General features: G+C 36.0%; 1 protein-coding gene across 6 annotated transcripts in view; it reads right to left on the bottom strand.

Moving 5' to 3' along the window:
- IDE (insulin degrading enzyme) overlaps positions 1-19052 on the bottom strand; it is a 60244-nt gene that overhangs the window by 38173 nt on the left and 3019 nt on the right. For 4 of the 6 annotated variants that reach the window (XM_038140259.1, XM_038140254.1, XM_038140255.1 and 1 more), the window contains exons 2-11: positions 13305-13489; positions 11591-11798; positions 10598-10767; positions 8363-8485; positions 6848-6960; positions 6280-6442; positions 5580-5672; positions 4959-5050; positions 3278-3358; positions 1474-1577 (exon numbers count right to left, since the gene is read on the bottom strand). In XM_038140259.1, the coding sequence (XP_037996187.1) occupies positions 1474-1577; positions 3278-3358; positions 4959-5050; positions 5580-5672; positions 6280-6442; positions 6848-6960; positions 8363-8485; positions 10598-10767; positions 11591-11798; positions 13305-13464 (1307 nt within the window). In that variant the 5' untranslated portion in view covers positions 13465-13489. Of the gene's footprint in view, positions 1-1473; positions 1578-3277; positions 3359-4958; positions 5051-5579; positions 5673-6279; positions 6443-6847; positions 6961-8362; positions 8486-10597; positions 10768-11590; positions 11799-13304; positions 13490-15229; positions 15385-19052 lie in introns of all 6 variants that reach the window. The other 2 variants (XM_038140257.1, XM_038140258.1) reach the window with 1 other exon arrangement.

The raw sequence follows: 19052 nt of genomic DNA, 5'->3' as shown, positions 1-19052 counted from the left end.
AGAACTACTATAGGAAGATACATACCATGGGGTAAGCTGTTATCTTCTTTGCTTACTAATATTTCAAGCATGCTACACCTAAATTCTGTATCTTTTTAGAATTACTTTTTCCTCTCTAATTAGATTCTTGCTCATCTGGAGCTTTTCTTGTCCAACCCCCCTTTATTTCAGCACTGGACAAAGAGGAATGCAGAACTGCAAAGAGCAGATATGGGCCTACGTTACCTCCAGCAAAAGATCATTGCGAAATAGATGTTTGCTATGTCACTGGAAAAACCACACCACATTCTTCTAAACACCATTGCCACTATTCTTAGGGTTCTGGTTACATTCTACAGACTTGAATTTTCTCCCTCTACCAGTATTCTCTACACTCTCCTTTCTCACACTAGTAACTTGAACTAGGTTCAGTATGACTGTCCTATGCTGAAGCACTGACAGCTGGAAAGAATGTCAAGGCTGGCACAGGAGAGCCAGCACAGGAGTAACACAGAAAAGTGATGAGTGGTCTGTAGCATGCAACAGCACCTGACAAACTAAAGAATCTATGAATGTATGTACCTGTACTAATTTCCTCCAGCAATTTTTCAGTGTTTAAGTAAGAAGATGCTTTGGAAGTTCTCTGGGCAGTAACAAAGACCCAATTTGCATTATGAATCAGAAAATATTGACTACTTTCTTGCAATGTTAAGAGCTATGCTTCAAAGCTATGTGAAGCTATAATAAACATCAGACCTCATTAACACCTGCAGCTCCTTTACTCAATCAGCATCAGCTCAGGTTTATCTATTGCTTGTAAGCAGTTCTAAAACTAGTTAAAAGTTCACATTCGTGTGGAATTTGGTTAAGCTTTCTACAAAGAGCAAATAATTACACGTTCTCTATGTTAATTACTAAAAACAGTGCTTATATGTTAGAGGTATCAAATTTTCAAGAACTTGGGTGGTAGAGTAACATGAAAATACATTCAAAATAGAGAAGAATTAAATACTTTGGGAAAGAGAACTGGAGATTTTCATTAAAGTATTGTTTGTTCAAAGATGATCTTTTGACATAGTCAAGCGTCAGCTGAAGTATCCCACACACATTACACACAGATGCACGCCCACACACAAAAATATAGGCCCTTCTTTAAAGGGCATTTATTACTATGGCAACTACTGTTGCTGATACAGGCAACTCCATTTATTCTATCATTACTTGCATATCCCCAGAAACACCAGAACCCCATAATAATATTTGCAAATATAGTTCATAATTAGAATTTATCTGACTTTGTCCGATAATTATTTGAAATACATCAACCTTTGAAAATAAATTAACATATATCTAAGACCTTCTCATACAAAGAAACATAGTGAAGATTTTTCAACCACATTTACTTTGGAGCTGCAAGATACACCTAAGATTTTGTGTTGCCATTAGTTCATCTGCTTTCTTAAGATGTTTGTGTTAAAATACAGTTTAACTCACCGAACATTTTCTGGTCTCAATTTATCCAGTACCATTTCTATTAAATCAGGCCTGAATTCTTCAAGCAAATACTCAGCAGCCAATACTTCTTCTATAGGATAATACTAAAAAACAAAATCGAGGAACACATAGGTGAATTAAACAAAACTAAGCATGAAATGGCCATGGTTCAGTAGAGGAAACAAAAGCAAACATTCCTGGTCACTAAAGCTGCATTACCTTAGTAATTTCAAATTAGGAATGTGCAGGATGTTTTAAACTCTCCCTCAAAACTAAACAAGAGGGAGTAGCATTCTAACTATGCAATCATATTTCTCAAGTATTAGGCAATTTTACATAATTTATATTTACCATTCTTCTCTCTTAGAATATTTAATGTCTCCATATAAAAGTCACCCACCTTTAAATGGTATTTTGATTAAAGTAAAAATAACGTGGTAAATGCTGACCCCTGCAGGATATTTCTGAAGATAAAAGAAGACCAAGTACTCACTAGCGTGCATTTAGGGAAAACAAAACATTAACTAAGCAAAATAAAACAAAGAAACACAAAACCTAGGCTTTTTTAGGACTCTCGAACAGTTCAATTCTTATTTACAATGATTTAAAGCAAATTATATTTCAATATCTAAAAGTATAATAAAAATGTTAACACTTAATTCTAACATAAAAGAGAAAGGGTGGTGGGGGTGGAGATCAAGGACAATGACCAAAGTTGAGTTATTAATAATGCAAGTGTGAATGCTAAAGATTCAGAATTTGATGGTAATTTAACTACTAAAGCAGAATGAAAATTACCATTCACACTGCAAAGCAAAAGAAAGACATTAAAAAAAAAAGTCCTGATTCAATACCCTGCTCTTTGGAACACTGCTGGCAACTTCCTGGCCTGATTTTCGGAGACAGCAATTGTAATCAGAAATAATCCAACAAATACTGAAGGACTGTTTCAGAAGTCGGAAGTCCATTTGTTAGAGATTTTAGGCATTGGACAGAACAAAAGCAAGAGACAGCTTGCCACACAGGAACTCTTTAAATATCCGTTTACATGTTTTCAGCCAAGTCTAATGCTTTTCAGCATACAGATGGAAAATTTGAAAGTTAAACATCATTATTTTAGACTTTACAGATTAAATGTCTACAACCAATAACAGTAATTCCTGCAAAGAAACCAAAGATTTCTCTGAATAGATGGAGACATTAGCCATGTAATGAAGAATGGCTGCAATGTATAAAAGTTGTTTGATTTCACTAGAACAAAAGAAACTCAGCAAACCTCCCTATATCTTCCATTAGCACAAAATGAGGGAATTTTGCAAGAAGTATTGAAGGCCAAGTAAAAGCTAGATGATGATTCTTTCAGTAGCAACACACAATCACATCCGTGAAGTCAAGCATTTCAATTTGCAATCTTAATACAAACATTTCTGCTTACTGCAGCATTTCAACAGTGTGAACTAAGGACCACAGTGTTTTATCATAAATATTCTCTGTCTAATATTTCCCTAGAGAACACTTAGCTACCAGGCAAATGCAATGGCAAGGTACATGTCTTTAGAAACACTGAAACAGATCAAACAGCACCTCCAGTTACTGTATAATCAGTTCTACCAAGTACAGAAGTATAAAATGGTAGAGTGAACAGAATGTGATGTATTGACTGCCAAAACTAAGGCCTATGCAGCATAGAAGAAGTACAAAGGACCTCACAGATGCCTGTATTTATTAAGTGGATAATCAAACACACTGCTAAATCATTAGAAAAAAACAACAACCAAACAAAAACAACCCCCTCCCCACTTACATGCAACATTCCTCCAAGCTTTGATGTGTAACCTCGTGGTCGTTCCTTATCTTTAAATCTGAATGCGACAGCATTTAGATCCTAGAAAACAATGAATAATTAAAGATCATAAATTAAAGCCTATTTTAAGAATAATGACTGGCTACATAATTCCTTTTCTATAATGAAAGAAAATGATGTACTTTTGCTGTATCTATGTTATAGCAGACAAGTATCTAACTAAGTTTTCAGGATTATTCAAGTTGCATCAAACTCACAAGCTATTTGTGATAGTCTCATAATGTGAATCATTACACAAGTCTTGTAAGTCCTTTTCATGCTAAGAGATATGCCTCATCTCTCATATATTTAAATTTCCTGATATTTTGAAAACACACCAACTCTGTTCCCACCAGTACACAGTGTTCCAGTGCAATGTTTGTCATATATTAATGAACTGAAGCCTCTCTCTCTCTTCCTCTTCTCTTTCTTTTGTTCAGTCAGCCAAGAGTAAGTTTAGAGACAGAAAAAGAGTGTTTCTTTTTGCTGTCTCAGCCACAGAAATAGAACACATCATTCTTAGAATACAATGGCAAGGGTGAATTAAAGAGAGCTGAGACTTTAAGGCCAGTGAAAAGGACAGTCCATCCTTCCATGAAACCATGCAGAGAGACTGATTAACTCAACAATTCAGCAGAAAGTAAACTCAAAGATCCTTTTCATACTAGTTTGCCAGCTCTCTGACTCACCCCACAGTCTCAGGAGTTCTGGGACTGCAAGAAGAGGAGCAAGGGAAAGGCACTGGGATGAGACAGAAGGATGGAACTGCCTTTTCCAAACCTTGTATTTGCTTACTCTGTCAGTGAAACAAATCCATTGGGATTTTTAGCAGAGGATAACAAGACCTGAAAGTACTTTCACAGGTATGTATGTCCAAGTGTATGAAACAAAGGTAACCCACCTGCAGAATTTCTATTTCCAGAGAGACTCAATAGTTTGGATCAAACAAAGCTGAGATGGGAAAAGGAATCTTTACCCAAGCATATGTACTGAACCAATGAGACCATATGTACATATATAAATAAAACTGGGTTTGTTTCACACTGACACTGAGAAGAGCAGTGCTATCTAACAGGACACTACATTTTTGCTCTGTGCGCACAGAACTATCCAGACCCGTAAGAAGCATGAACAGTTCAACAAAGACTAACGTGTGCTGCCAAAGTACTTCATGAAAAGGCTTTAGTTGACTTTTCAAAAAGATGAGGGGAACAAAAAGCAGATTCAATGTCCTGTTGCCTTTACAATCTCAACTATACAATTTCACACATGAAAGAAGGGAGGGGTAGAATAGCAGCCATTTCAATTTCCAGTTCAGTGTTAATCCTCACAGTAAATGTTTCCCCCCTTCTTCAGTGAAAATTAAGTAAAGTTATGTAAAATCCTCGTGGACAGAGCAAGAGCCTTCTTCCTCCACCTCCATGATGCCATCCTAACTCCCAGCTCTATAAGAGCATTCCATACCTACGTTAAAACAATGTATTCTGAATGTACTTGTCATTTGTGTCATGTTGCATCTTAAAAATTAACAAACTTAATTACCAGGTGATTATTAAATGCTAGTTACATAAGTCAAATAATCTAATAATAAAAAAACGTTTGTACTACATATGGTACATATGACACAGCCCCAATTACTTACCTTGCACTCTTGGAAAACCCATTCTTGAGGTCCTTCTGTACGTAGTTTTTGAATATATTGAAACATGTGCAAAATAATATCTTCAACATGCACTGAAAAGAAAAAAATACTTAATAATTCACTCAGTTCTGCACAGAGAAGAAATTAAATGAACACAAATTTGGTTTTATTTTTAATTACACTTTGATACATCAAGATCTTTAAGTACATCCTCAATCCCACCAAAAAAGTTGAACTTGTTTTTTTCAGACATGAATTTAAGGTAAGTGTTTATGTCCCCAGCTAATTCCAAGAAGTGCATGGAACATGTCTTATTATGTGAAAATACTGATTTACAATATAATTTAACTTGAGTCTAAATAGTATAAATGAGTAGCACACAAAGGTATTAACAGCTCTTCTTCTTTAAATAAGTTTATTTAAAGTATTTAATTACCTAATTTAATATAACCTTAAATAAGATGATTTCTTATGCTAGGTGAAGTGTGTTAAACAGAATAATAACAAGTTAATTAAAATAAACTGGCTTTCAAGCTATAATAACAATTAGTCTCTTCAGATACAAACACAAATCTATCACATCAGCAATAACATGGAATACAGACAAAGTGCTTCACTTACAAAGTCCTTCTTCTGTCAAGTCCACATTAATGATGAAAAACATGAAACCTCTAGCACCTTCCTTCTGGCCTCCAACAAGAGTATTTACCCACCCTATGTCATTAAAAAGAAACTATATTACATAAACAAATCTATAATAATTTATGCAACTTTTTGCATGCTTCAGCAACATTAAAACCCATTTTGATTAATTTACATGTTTTCCTTTACTTCATTAATGCCCACAGCAACAGTGCAAGTTAAACATAACCCAAGTCAGCTCCATCTGATTTTGTACTCAGAGTGACATGACAAACTCAGGATCATTTGATTACGGGATAATTTACTTCTGTTTGGAACAGAATGATATAAAGTAAAATAGCAAAAGATACACCATTATAATCTTCCAGACATTAAGGGACCTGACAGTAACGTTAGTGACCGAACAGAGACAACATCATTATGCTGAAGTTCAAATAATTCTCTACACAAGGCACATAAAGGGGAGTCAAAGAAATAATAGCCTCAGCAGCCTGAGTGACTGTAACCTATTTATTCCTCCCTGCTGCAGAAACAAAAATAAAGCACAAAATTACTTAGAGTTCAAATTACTCAGATAAAGGCTTTAACATACAGAGGTCTATTTTAAGTGAGACACAGTTAAACTTTAAAAAAATGTGTGATCAAATATTTTTCAATTCTCCACCCATGAAGGACTTACCTTTGGCTTTAAGCTCTGACAGAAGACTCCCTGGGCCTTCATGCCCAATCAGATGGCCAAGGTAATGGCCAGGGTTTGATTTATAGTATTTCTGAAGGTCTGGTATAGGAAATGTGACATAAAGATTTCTAATGTCCTTAATGGGTACCACTTTATAAAGTTGCTGAGAAGAGAAACAAGGAGACCCATAAACAAAGGGAAACTCATTTACTGGATTCATCTCAGGAGCATCTATCATGTTGCCTTCACATACACATGCATTACAAACACATCTCCCAAATTTCAAAAGTATCTAAAACTTAGGGCAACACTTCAGCCATTCATGATAAAAACAAGGAAAATTAATAATTTCACAGTTGCTTACAACTGCAACCAAATGTGCAACCTTTACTATATACTATAGAAAACTATACTCAGCATGGAAAAGTGGGTGGAAAATCAATAAAGAAATATGGAATTGAACAGGGATATTGATAAAAGACTAGTGAAGTGCACAATGTGTTACTGAAAGATAAAAAATAACATTTAAAATATACACTCTGGATGGAAGACATATCTGTATACGTACCCGGAGATGCTCTTCTTGGAAAGGATGTTCAGGAAACTCTGGTATAGGGACATTTTTATTCTCTACTTCTGAAAATAACTTGACCACTAAGCAAGTCAGCTCATCTAAGGATTCTAGAATAAAGAAACATTAGGAAAAACACGGTCATTGTATAAGGACTCCAACAAACTATTTTTTTTAATATTGTTTGTGAGAGTCATGAATTATACAGAAAAGTAGTTTTAATGGTGTTATGATTTTTAATTTCAGAAAGAAAGCAAATATTCGTATTTAAATTTTAAACTGTAACATGCTAGAAGCACCATGCTTATTAAAGGAAGGCTTCAATCATGAATAAAATAAATCCTGTAACTGAAAATATATCTTTATGTTTTACAGATTAAACTAAGCTAGAACTGAAAGATACATGAGATATTGAACACCTACAAAAATAAACATTCCACAAAAGCTTAAGGGACATAGAATTACACCTACAAATTTTCTAGAGTGAAAGTAGCTTTGCCAAAACTTGAATTTTCCTTAGCCTCAGCTCATGTCCAGTACTTCAAGTACATTGTGAGTCAGGTCTGTCCTTAGCACCCAAAACACACACACCTGTGACCAGTTTAAGCACTTCTAATTTTCCATCCATTCCAGTTTCAGTCTGTGACTGCAGTACTTTCCAAGAACAAGAGGAGACTTCTTGCAGAAAGAATATTACGATGTGCATTAACTCACCCAAACTGACCTAGACTATTTCTGTTGAAATGCTGCCTTCAAAATTGCTTTCTGCCTCAAGAAATGCATTTTGGAGCACTTCTCACAGTGAGCATAGGATAAAAAGATTCTTCCTGCAATTTTTTAGTGGAAGACTTCCAGGCGTGATTATTGGAAGAAACAAAACATCAACTGCTTGGACATCTCAAAATACATTCTTAATCCTTCAAAGATTTCTAAAAGCAGTTACACCTTGTTTTCAAAACAAACCCAGTTAAACTGAGAAAGCAGAATCTTTCCTGCCCAATAGATGCATGCCCCTACACTACACTACCAGAACTGTGCTGGGGAAGAAACTAACAAAACAATATAAACCAAGAGGGTTTACTACATATTAAAATTTTGAGAACTGCATATTATTCTATTAAAAAACACCACTTTTTATGCATATCAGCAAAATAAACTTTCATTTAATCTTGCAGGGAAAGTTTTGTTTACTACCGATTTACAGTTGCCAATGTGATTCTTGGTGAAAAAGTTTCCATGTAAAATTCCTCAGTGAACTTGCTCTTGATTAGATAAAAAGCTCACTTCCTTCCATTCGTACTCACCATCTAAGCTTTACTGTGAAACACCACACAAATACCAGTCTGCCAGCACATTTTGAAAAAGCAAACAGCTTTCAACACACTGTTATTAAGCTTTTGGCAAACCTATGTAAAATATCATCTCAGCTGTGGAAGGCTCTAAGCAGTTGGAACTTCCGGGTTTTTTTTCAAGTATATATGTAGTCTTACTCAACCAAGAGAACAAACTCACCTCTTCCTAAGACACAAATAGCCATTAAATTTGATGAATAATAAGTAGAATGGAACTTCAGTAGCTCTTGCCTTACATCTATTCCTTCTTGGGTTGGTCTAGTTTCCAGAGTGAATTTGTTCCCTGTAACAAGAAAATAATTAACAATATGAGATGTTTAACAATATTTAATGTTATGAACTTACAGATCAATAAGAAATGTATAATTTAATCAGTCTGCTTTCCTTTGGATGGATATTAATTTTAAAAATAATCAATATGCATAATAAGAAAACTGGCTCAATACTGTCTTATGTTTTAAATATTTTGTGTATATTCCTCACCATATGCAGACAAATTAAATGGTGAAGTTCTAGACACTCTACTCTGTTTACTCCCACAGCATCAATACATAAGATAAAATAAAATAACGTAGTTAAAGCTTCAGTTGGTAACTGTGCTGTTACAGTACTGGAGGACATGAGGAAGCAACAGATGCCTTGCAGCTGTAGGAAAATGGACACTAGCCAGTGCAGAAGTACCTGGAAAATTACTTGACACAGAGTAATGATGGAGAAGTCACCACCACAAGCATTAATTCAGGGAGATCAGTGAGGGATGTCTGGGGAAAAATGCACACTCTTAAAAGCAAATGGGAAGGTGCATTTGTTTCTATGGACAGACAAGGAATAATAGAAGGCTTGCTGACAAAACAGGGTGCGCAGCAATGAGGAGTAACCTGAAGCATCAAATGGAGTAATTCCTGTACTCTGCTGGATTAACAACATCTCAGCTGATCAGTAAGGTTGCCAAATGCATCACAGTTGTCATCTCTTTGGGTAAATAAAAACCATCAAAGCTGAACCCCTCTTCTGCCAAGTCATACCTACTGGAAAGCTATGTGCTGTAATTTAATTTCGGAATCAGAACCTAATCTAAGGAGAAAGGAATATGACTATTACTGTTGAATTTAAGCACATTTTCTGTATTCTCCCCAAGAAAACATTTCACTTGTGCGAGCTAGACAACCTTCTTAAACTGTACAAAACTATTTCTGCAACTTCCACTCATGTTTTCTGTGTGCTACATAGAAATTAAATAAAGTCTTCAGCAGCAGAGGTAACAGAAGGTACTTTGAACACCTGCCTATTAACGCACAGCTCCCAAGGCTTTATTTTAAAAATTTACCTTTTTGGAAAATGGAGTTATAGTTTTTTACAGAGCCTCTCTTTACTGATCAACAGAGCAATACTGGCTCCTGTAGCAGGTGGCTACCAGACCCATAAATATGCTCTCCATCAACAGATGTAAAGGTACATCGCGTCTTTTTAGAGACAGAGGAAGAAACCACTGCCTTAGAGCCCATTATCTGCTCTCCTACCATACCCAATATTTGAATCAATTATTCATAAAGCAAACTGACCCATCCACAAAACACATTTTTTTGCACACATTATACTCAATGATCAAGCAGTGCAGTCCTGTTACTTCGAATGTTTCAAAAATAAATTCACGTGGAAAATAATGCCTATCAAAAAAAAAACCATCCAACATTTAAACTTCTACCAAAGCATCAAACATTTGTGGCTTTGTCCAGAACTGTGATATCTTAACTTTAATGCTTTTTGAATTGAGGTTTAGCAGTGTTTATTTTAAGTTGTTACTAAGCATTTGGAGAACAATTAAGCCTGAACAAAAAAAAAAGAAAAAAACAGCCATAGGATTGGGACTTGTCCAAGATCATTTTGTCTATCAGTCTTCTACCATGTGTTCTATGGTTCAGATTTTTGTTTCTATATTCCTGCTCAGTAATTTTTACAGTATTTTGCTGATCTTTCTGATTTAACCTAGTCACTATCATCTCGTCTAAATGCAATATTAAAAAAACAAAAAGCATGTGGCTAACAACAATTTAAACACTATTTGTTCACATTGTTATACACAAAGAATTACCAGTACCAAATGACGACCAAATCCTGTAACTGGAAAACAGCACTCACTGTTATAATAAGTAATTATCAGAATCATAAAGGTTTCTTCATCATTGTACTCAAAGTCTTGGATGACTCTTTTTCCTATGCTATTGTCTAGCTCTGTTTGGTCTACAATATGAAAAATGCCATAAAGCACCATAATAAATATGTATGGAGAGGAAAATAAAGAGAATTGTTACGGTCTGTCTTTAGCAATTTTATATAAACAATAATGCTATGTATGTTACATAGAATGCCACCAGATAATTATATTCTGACAAACCTGTTCCAAATTTACTGAAGGGATGGTTGGGGTTTCCAGTAGCCTTCTCCAATTGAAATAACCTCCAGGCATCATTCATCAAATTCTTCTCATGCTCAGAATCAACAGCATTCACTTCCCTATCTTTGCAACTTTCATCAAACAGGGGGCACAGGAAAAACTGGGCAAATCTAAAAAGAAAAAATTTAGTTCAAGTCAAGAGTACTGTACATAAATTGCAACAGAAAAGTATAAAACTTGGTTCCTCCTGAAAACAGCTGAATACATTCTTTTTTAATGCAGAACTTACGAGTTCTTTAACAGTTTTGACACTGATTTGATATCCTTATTTCTCAATTTCTTTGCTTATAAATACAGACAACAACACGTTCGTCATATAAGGTAGTACAAGAATCAAGGGCCTTACATCACAATTCCCACAGTGAAAACTTCTCCTATTCTGAGTTTTAGCTGCAAGTGGCTCTCAATTTCACCAATCAAATAAGTCTTGTCAGACATTCAGGGAGAAACCAAAGCGAAAACTCACTCTACCTCACTGGCTACACACCTTTCAATTTCTGTCCCCTCCCACAAAACACTGAGATTTCAGCAAGTTCCCTCTACTAAGAGCATCCTTAAATATTTCTAGACTTCAGCCTTGTTTTGCTGTCAATAAGGATCCCATGGGAAGCACAGAATTTGATTGCACCATCCCAGTGTTTGCACAATGTGTAAATTCATCATCATATTCTGTGCCTCGCATTTCCAAAAATATTCAGTGTAAACACAACACTTAAACTTCAGAAATTCTGTCTCGATGAACTCTCCTAGATGAAAAAAATCTGAGTAAGACTTTCAAAATGAAAAATATCTGGTTATCAATATTAACAAAAGAAAAAAAAAACCAACTTTTTTTTTAATATCATAATGATAAAACTATCAGAAAACTTTTACAGTAATAAATTCAAGTAGAACACCTGTAACAAAAATTTAAATACTAACAAATGTGTTTACCTGTCCAGAGCACCTTCTAGATGTTCATGTGACACATCAAAGTAATAGTTGGTATGTTCACCACTCGTGAAAGCATTTGAGCTCCCGGCATGCTCACTGAGAAATTGGCTGTACTCGTTCTCTTTCGGATATTTCTTGGTTCCCAGGAACAACATATGCTCACAAAAATGACTAAGCCCAGCAATGTTGGGGGGATCAGATAAGGATCCTGCAAGAGGAAAAATTTCATGTAGCCATTCATAAAAATACAAATACTAATATATATTAGTATATATTAGTATACTAATAGTATATATTACTATAATATATACTATTAATATATTAGTATACTAAGACAATAGTATATATACTATACTAAAATACTAATACTAAAACATTAAGTCTTTTAAAGTACTCTATTATAGTATGTTGCTTCAGACAATTACATCAATTCTGTGGCTGTAAGACACTTGTGCAACTACAGTCAACTAAAATTAATTTTTTTTTTTAAATTTAGAATTAGTAACTGAACCAATTAGTGTCTCAAATTGCCTCTCCAGATCAGCTTGCACTTCCTTATACAGATGATTTTCAATTGAAGTCCATGACTCATAATCTGTAAAGACCTGGGAAATCACAGTGTTCTGAAATCTATACCTTGACTTTAATAAATGCATTGTGTTAAGAGGCAGCAATTGCCAACCATAATTAAAGAGGTATTAATCCTGTGGTTTACAGGATGAGTGATAACCTGTAATTGCCTGAACACAAGCAGCTATGGATGACCAGCTAGTAGGTGTGAAGGCAAACAGATTAAAAGACAAGAATGTTTTGGAAGAATGGAAACAAAAAGGCAGAAGTTGGAGAGTGGCAGTCCCGCCTCGGGGTGTGCAGCAATGTGCAGCGGGACAGAGGAGATGAAGGCAGCAGATCCATCTCCTCCAGCACATGTGCAAGAACTGGATGCTGCAGTTGGCTATCCCTGTCACAGGACCTTAACAAAACCACATTTGGGATGCTCTGAACTAGATAATGATCTGGGACAGCCATCCCTGCAACAAAAAACGCCAGAAGTTTTTGAACTCCATCTATTACTTCTGCCCTAACACAAAGAGCAGCAAGAGCTCCCAACTACAGACATGGCAAGAGAGGGTCTTTAGGTTATGCACACACTGCATCTTACTTTCCAGTCAGCTGAAAAACTACACAAGCTTGAGATATACCTCAGACACAAGAAAAGGCTTCCATTATTACAGAGTCAAAGCAATTGCCTCCACTTTCTATTTCCCATATTGCTATTTGCACACATATGCACCACTGAAGTTAGGGAGTGCCTCTCCAACTTCTCTAGCACTACAGCATTTTCTCACCTCTACACATCAACAACTTAGCATGAAAAAAAAAAGTCTGACATGACAGATGGAGCTGTCTGAAATAATTGCACTTGCACCCACCCCTTTTCTGCTTACAAAAGATCTTTCATAACATGAAACTTAATGGTTAAAAGCAGTGTTTCAACTGACTGAGCTACACTTGAGTAAACACAGAGTACAGTAAGAGCATTTAGCTCCAATAATTTTGAACTTGATGTGTGAAATAATTAAATAAACTATAAATTACAATAAAAGGCTAGGCTGCCAACTGCATACCACTCCTGTCAGTTTATTTGCATCAAGGTACCAGAATTTGAAGCATTTTTATTAATGACATAATTAACACAATATGAATTGAATACCTATGTGGACATCAAGTGCTGCTGAGGACTTATCGGTGGTGGGGTCACTAATGAGAAGAGCTTTAATGCCATTTGCCAATTCCAGTCCACGATATTCTCGTTTATCCTCAGGTGATTTGATAATTTCATTTGTTATTCTCTTAATAGCTTGACTGTTCATTTTGTTGTTTGACTCCTTCTGAAACCTTAAAGAAAAAAGAAGACATTTCTTATTATTTTCACTTAAACCTTGCTAATTTTTTTATGTTATGTTAGACGATACAGGGCAATACCAACAGCTAAAAGTTTAATTACATGCAAAATTCACTGAACTTGCCTAAAATTCAGATCCTGAAAGGTATTGTTGCTAAAACAAAAAACAAAAACCCTTGAAGATCAAGAAACACAATAAAGATGTAGATCACTTAATTAAGTGCTTCAAGTATCACATTAACCCAAATTGAAACAACCCAAACTTAATAAATGTCAACCCCTTATTCAATTATGACAAAAATTAAATAAAATGAAGCATATATTGCCATCTCAAGTATACTTTCAAACTTCAGTAAAGTATTTCATGTATCTGAAATGTTGATTATATTACGAGTGTTGTAACTGTCAAATAAACAAAATTTTTCTAACAGATCACTGGATTTGTACACTCAAGCAAGAAACAGTAACACTGTTTACAATAGTGCCACAAAAATACAAAGACTGCAGAACTGCCACGATAAACAGGAATAGATTGTCTCGCTTATTTAAACTTCTACCATTAGTTTAACAGATGCTACAAGATACCCTTCTTTAAAGGCATAATTCTGAAATGCTAAGAAACTAAGTGTGACTGATTCAGAATCTGAATGTCTCCACACAAAAGCTATAAACAATATCAAGTAACATTTCAAAATGTGTGGTTCAGTGCATTTTAGAAGGAAACATACAAACTAGTAAAACAATGCTCTCTCACTATAAAATACTTTAAAAATCAAGTGTAATCATAAACAGTAGCTGAAATGCTGAATTTAAATTTAAATGTGTACGCTCTCATTTAAACTGGCCATTTATCTGCTAGTTTAACCCCGTGCTCGGGCTAATCCTGCTTGGAATGTCTGTGGGCCTTCTTCCACTGAAAAAATGCATGTACCATTGAAATACAAAGATTATCCCAAGTACCACATCTCTGTTTCTCTGCATCAACAGCACTGATACAAGCCATGCTAACAATTAAAAGATGCCTCCACGTTCAGCGTTTTAAGAAATACTCTACTAAACTTAAGCTACTGTGTAAAATTTTTTCAGTGAGTGTAGATACTTTTCATATATGAAAATCAGTAACTAAACTGTTCCTAACTGCTTTTCACATGCACACAGGCTGGATTGGCAGATCTAAGTGTGCAGGAGAACAAGGACATCCCTTAAGCTCCTGATTGCTAATGAACACCTATACCTTGGTTTTCAGCTAGAATACTCTCTCTCAATAAGATACTAGTTGCCTGTCAGAAGACACATATATACTATACACTACTCGAGTTGTGGGGTTTTTTAAAATGTTATGCAATTTCCTTATCCTCTGATATCTCCTTGTTTTTTCTATACCACATCACTAAGTCACAGAACTTTACTGTTTGTTCAGATGACTCATCTTTCCAATGTGATTCATCAAATTACGCAGCTATGAAACCTTATGAGATTTCAACTGGTGTCTCATGAAGCTGCACACCTCCACTTCATTTTATTATGATTCTCTACTTCTGCCTCCTTCCTAGGGTTCTTCCAACTTGGTAGTGAAATTCCAGTACAGGAAGAAGCTACAATTTTCAAAAGGACGACATCAGTAATTAAGCCTTCAAACCAAGGACTGAAATTTGGATCTCCACCTTCACTGTTATTTCAGTGGGCATTGTGAATACAACATTCTCTACCTTCAAATGGGTTTGCATGATTACCTATGATTATTGTGCTGCAAAGTGAATCACAGTACCAAACAGCTCAAATAAAATCAAGGGCCGATCAACTATGCAGTACTCCTGGAAGGCAAATACGTCAAGAGGACAAGACCAACACCTCCTGGTTACGTACGGCTCCTCCTGCTGATATGTTACTACAATACAAAAGTGAGAAGAAAAATTTTCACTTTAGAGAGAACTTTTATACCATTATGTTTTCTTAAGGAGTAAACTGTAAAACTCAATACTAAACATTCCCTCATATGACTGCTTTCCTGTGCAGCTTTTAAGTAAGTGAAATTGCTTTATAAAATACCACATTCCATTCTTTCACACCAGAATCCTAAAACTCTATAAATCACTTTTGGACAATAGAACCACTTTTAACCACAGGCAAAAACAAATTAAGAAAACCAGAAATCCTGTACTTCTCAATAAGTAGCTTTATTTCTAAGGCCATGTTCAGAAGCTGTCCTAAAGTCCATGTGCTACAGCTACTTGCTGTACTGTCATTACAGCAAGCACTGGATGCTGCTGGTCAGTAGCAAATTCTTCCACAAAGGAGGTGCTATGTTCATCGCAGAGCTAATAGCCCAGCAAAAACATTAAAATAAATATTGTCTTACTACTTTCATGAAGCAGAAGCAACAGACAAAGATCCAATAAAGCCAAAACAGCAGGAACAATACGAAGCATTACTGTGGCAGCGGAAATTCTTCCACTGGCTCAAAAATTACAGGTGGAAAGATTACAAAGGTAGATTACAAAGAAAAAAAGAATAGGGATGTCTGAGCTGAGAACCGGGTCCCTACTCCATGAATAGGAAATATTCTTACTCCTCATCAAAACTATTTCACTTGTACAAGAAAAGTATCAGATAAAACCAACACTGAATTTTCAATTACAGCACTTCTAGTGAAATTATAGTCTATTCTTTGAGGTTCCATTTTTGTAATCATTTCCAGGCAGGCAGTCCCTTGGAAGCAGCAAGGTTCTCTGGGGATGCCAGGTTTCACCTGCAAACAGAGTATTACAGAGTGGGATTAAGTGATATATGATTCTGCTTCACTATTTTAATATCTCAGAGTTATTTTAGCAAAGTTACTTTAATTAAAAATTAGCCTGTGTAGTCAAATCTAAGTCCAATGTTTGAACAATTAAAGGACCATATTTGAAAACCAATTAGCAGAAACTCCTGAGGGTTGCTTCAATGCAAGAAATGTGACTAGCTAATAAAAATAGGACCCCCAAGGCACAAACTCCAAAGTGCTTCTCAAGTTGTTTTTTTGTCATGACAGTATGCACATACTGAAGTCAGGTGGTAGTACACAGGTCTGCTCCAGATGAAAGGCAAGTTACCATCTCAGCAGGTTTTGATGCTTGCATTCTATGAGTTGCCTTAAAATTCATATTTGCTTGAAGTTTTTATGCAACTAATTGCTTACCATTTACCAGAGCGTAGTGAAACCTTCATTGAGTGAGAACCTCTGCTCTGTCCTGCAAGGGAATTACCATCGCTAACATGTTCTCTGTGCTGTTTACTAATCCATCTTGGTTTACATGAAGACTTCTCCAGCTGCCAGTGCGTGGAGTGAAAGAAGTGCTGTGTGCTTTGGCAGGAGGCCCGGTGCTGCAGAACTACCAGCACCTCTCACAAGGATGACAGCACCAAACTGAGCATTCTGGAGGAGTCCATGAACTTCTTCAGTCGCAAGCTCATGGCTTTGCAACAACCAAGTAAATCTGCATTCTTGCACAGGTCTGCACCCCTCTTTTTTGTCTCTTGCACCTACTCCTGATCATGACAGCAGCAGAATTATGTTATCAGTAAAACAATCAAGAATCTACCTACTCCCTTAACATTTCCATTCACCTGTATAATAAATTTTTTTTAGACTAAACTGTAGGCAGGAAAGTTAAATCAATTCAGGTTGAACATTACCAAAAGGGATTCTTCAGGAGACTATCCATACTTTTTCATCGATCGTTCTTTTAGACACTTAGAGATTAAAATATCTCATGATTCAACATCCATAAAGCATCAGTCTTGTGTGAATTTCCTTGCCATGAAGCTAGAGAATGTATGAGATCCCAACACATTCCTGATACTGATCTAAATAGTTCTGATTGCATGCACAGGCAGACAGACTGCATAAATAGATAAAGTGCTCAAAACACTAACATGTTTTATCACTTCTAAACTCATCAGGAATTCAGCCTACTACTTCATACACAAAAGGTCCAACTACAAAGCCCCACAATGATTTAATCAGTGTTCCCAAGTTATTAAGAACAACTAATCATGCCAAATCGGACAAGTCTGAAGATGATGAATATTTATAAGGTTTTGTTATGTAGTTCATTTTGAAGAAATTCTAAAGTCTCGCTACAATTAAAGCATTTTCAGAACCTCAGTCTGCAGCTTTTTGCCAAGCCTGTAATTGACTCAGAAAATTCCCTCCTAATGATGGCAGCCAGGGCAGATGCCTCCCATGCTCTTGTTTCCCAGAGTCCAGCTTCCACAACTTCTAGATCACAGCAGTAAAACTTGGTCTGCCACAGGCTGCACTGCCAACGTGACAGCAGAAACACTGGTGTGTAACACCGTGTACAGGAATTACCAGCAGCATTAATGAGACCACACCACGTGTGACCTTGGCTAAAACAAGGGCCCTCCCTGGTAGTTCCACATGCGAGATCAGGCCCCAGCTGGGTAACTGGCCTGATAATTACAATGATGCACTGGCCAAACGAGATGGGATATACAATCAGACACCATAAAGCTAGTTTACTGCCCTAAATCTACAGTCCTGAACTTGACCGCTCCACAGTTCCCAAAGCATTGGGTAAAAAAAGTCAAACAGAAAGGCAGGACCTTATACAATTTGATGCTACATGGAGCAATAAAGGATAACAAGGTTTTTTTAATCTTTTAATTACTTCAGCTTACTTTTCCTATGTCCTCAAAAATTGCCCCAAACAATTCATCCAAACCTCCAAAGTAAACAATCTCTAACCACATTCACCAGAAATAGAACAATTAACCTTTCCCTAACAATTCTTTGCCTCAATATTTTACAAAATTCCAAAAGGGTTTTGAAGCATTTGATTATTTGGAAGACCTGGGGGACAAGGGGGGAGAAGGGTAAGTAAAACTATCTGGTTTTAATCTTTAGATATCATTAAAATATAGAATCATTAAAATTTTCACAGATCTGGCATAGTAATTCAGCTTACACCAGTATTTTCAAATTGCATGTTAAGAACATGACTGATCAGGCCAGTTTCTGTGCTACGTGACCAACTGCTTCAAAGAGTATTTTGCAGATTTTCCTAAGAAATGTACTCATTAATTCAATTAATTGCTTTATTCATTGAATACTTGCAGACCAGGGGTTCTCATTCTCTCTACCTCCCCGTGACACTTTTCTTCCATCACCCTACAGCTGCAGGGCTTGCTCCATGACCCCAGGACTGTGCTGATGTCTAGCGCGTGGCCCTGCACACACAACAGGAAATGTTAAACTGGATGCTACAGGAGAGATCTCTGTGCTTTATTCTAACTGTTCTGATGTGTATTTCATAGATTTTATGTGCAAGTAGCACATCAAATTGCCCAAAACTCTCTGTAAAGCCAGCTCACTTAATGCTTTATGCTACCATCTGTCTTATACCCTCAAAAAGAAAAACTTGTGAGGTTTGAATTTTAAAAAAAAATCAAACAAAAAAACGAGATGAGATTAAAACTTCAGTTGTACTGCATAACAACAAGAAATTCACAGAAAGATGAGAGAACTGGCAAGAAAATCTGATCTAGCAACAA

The sequence above is a fragment of the Motacilla alba genome, chromosome 6, assembly GCF_015832195.1.
Source record: "Motacilla alba alba isolate MOTALB_02 chromosome 6, Motacilla_alba_V1.0_pri, whole genome shotgun sequence".
NCBI lineage: Eukaryota > Metazoa > Chordata > Aves > Passeriformes > Motacillidae > Motacilla > Motacilla alba.
The sequence above is the reverse complement of the archived record's forward strand: the minus strand, read 5'-3'. Positions and strand labels throughout refer to the sequence as shown.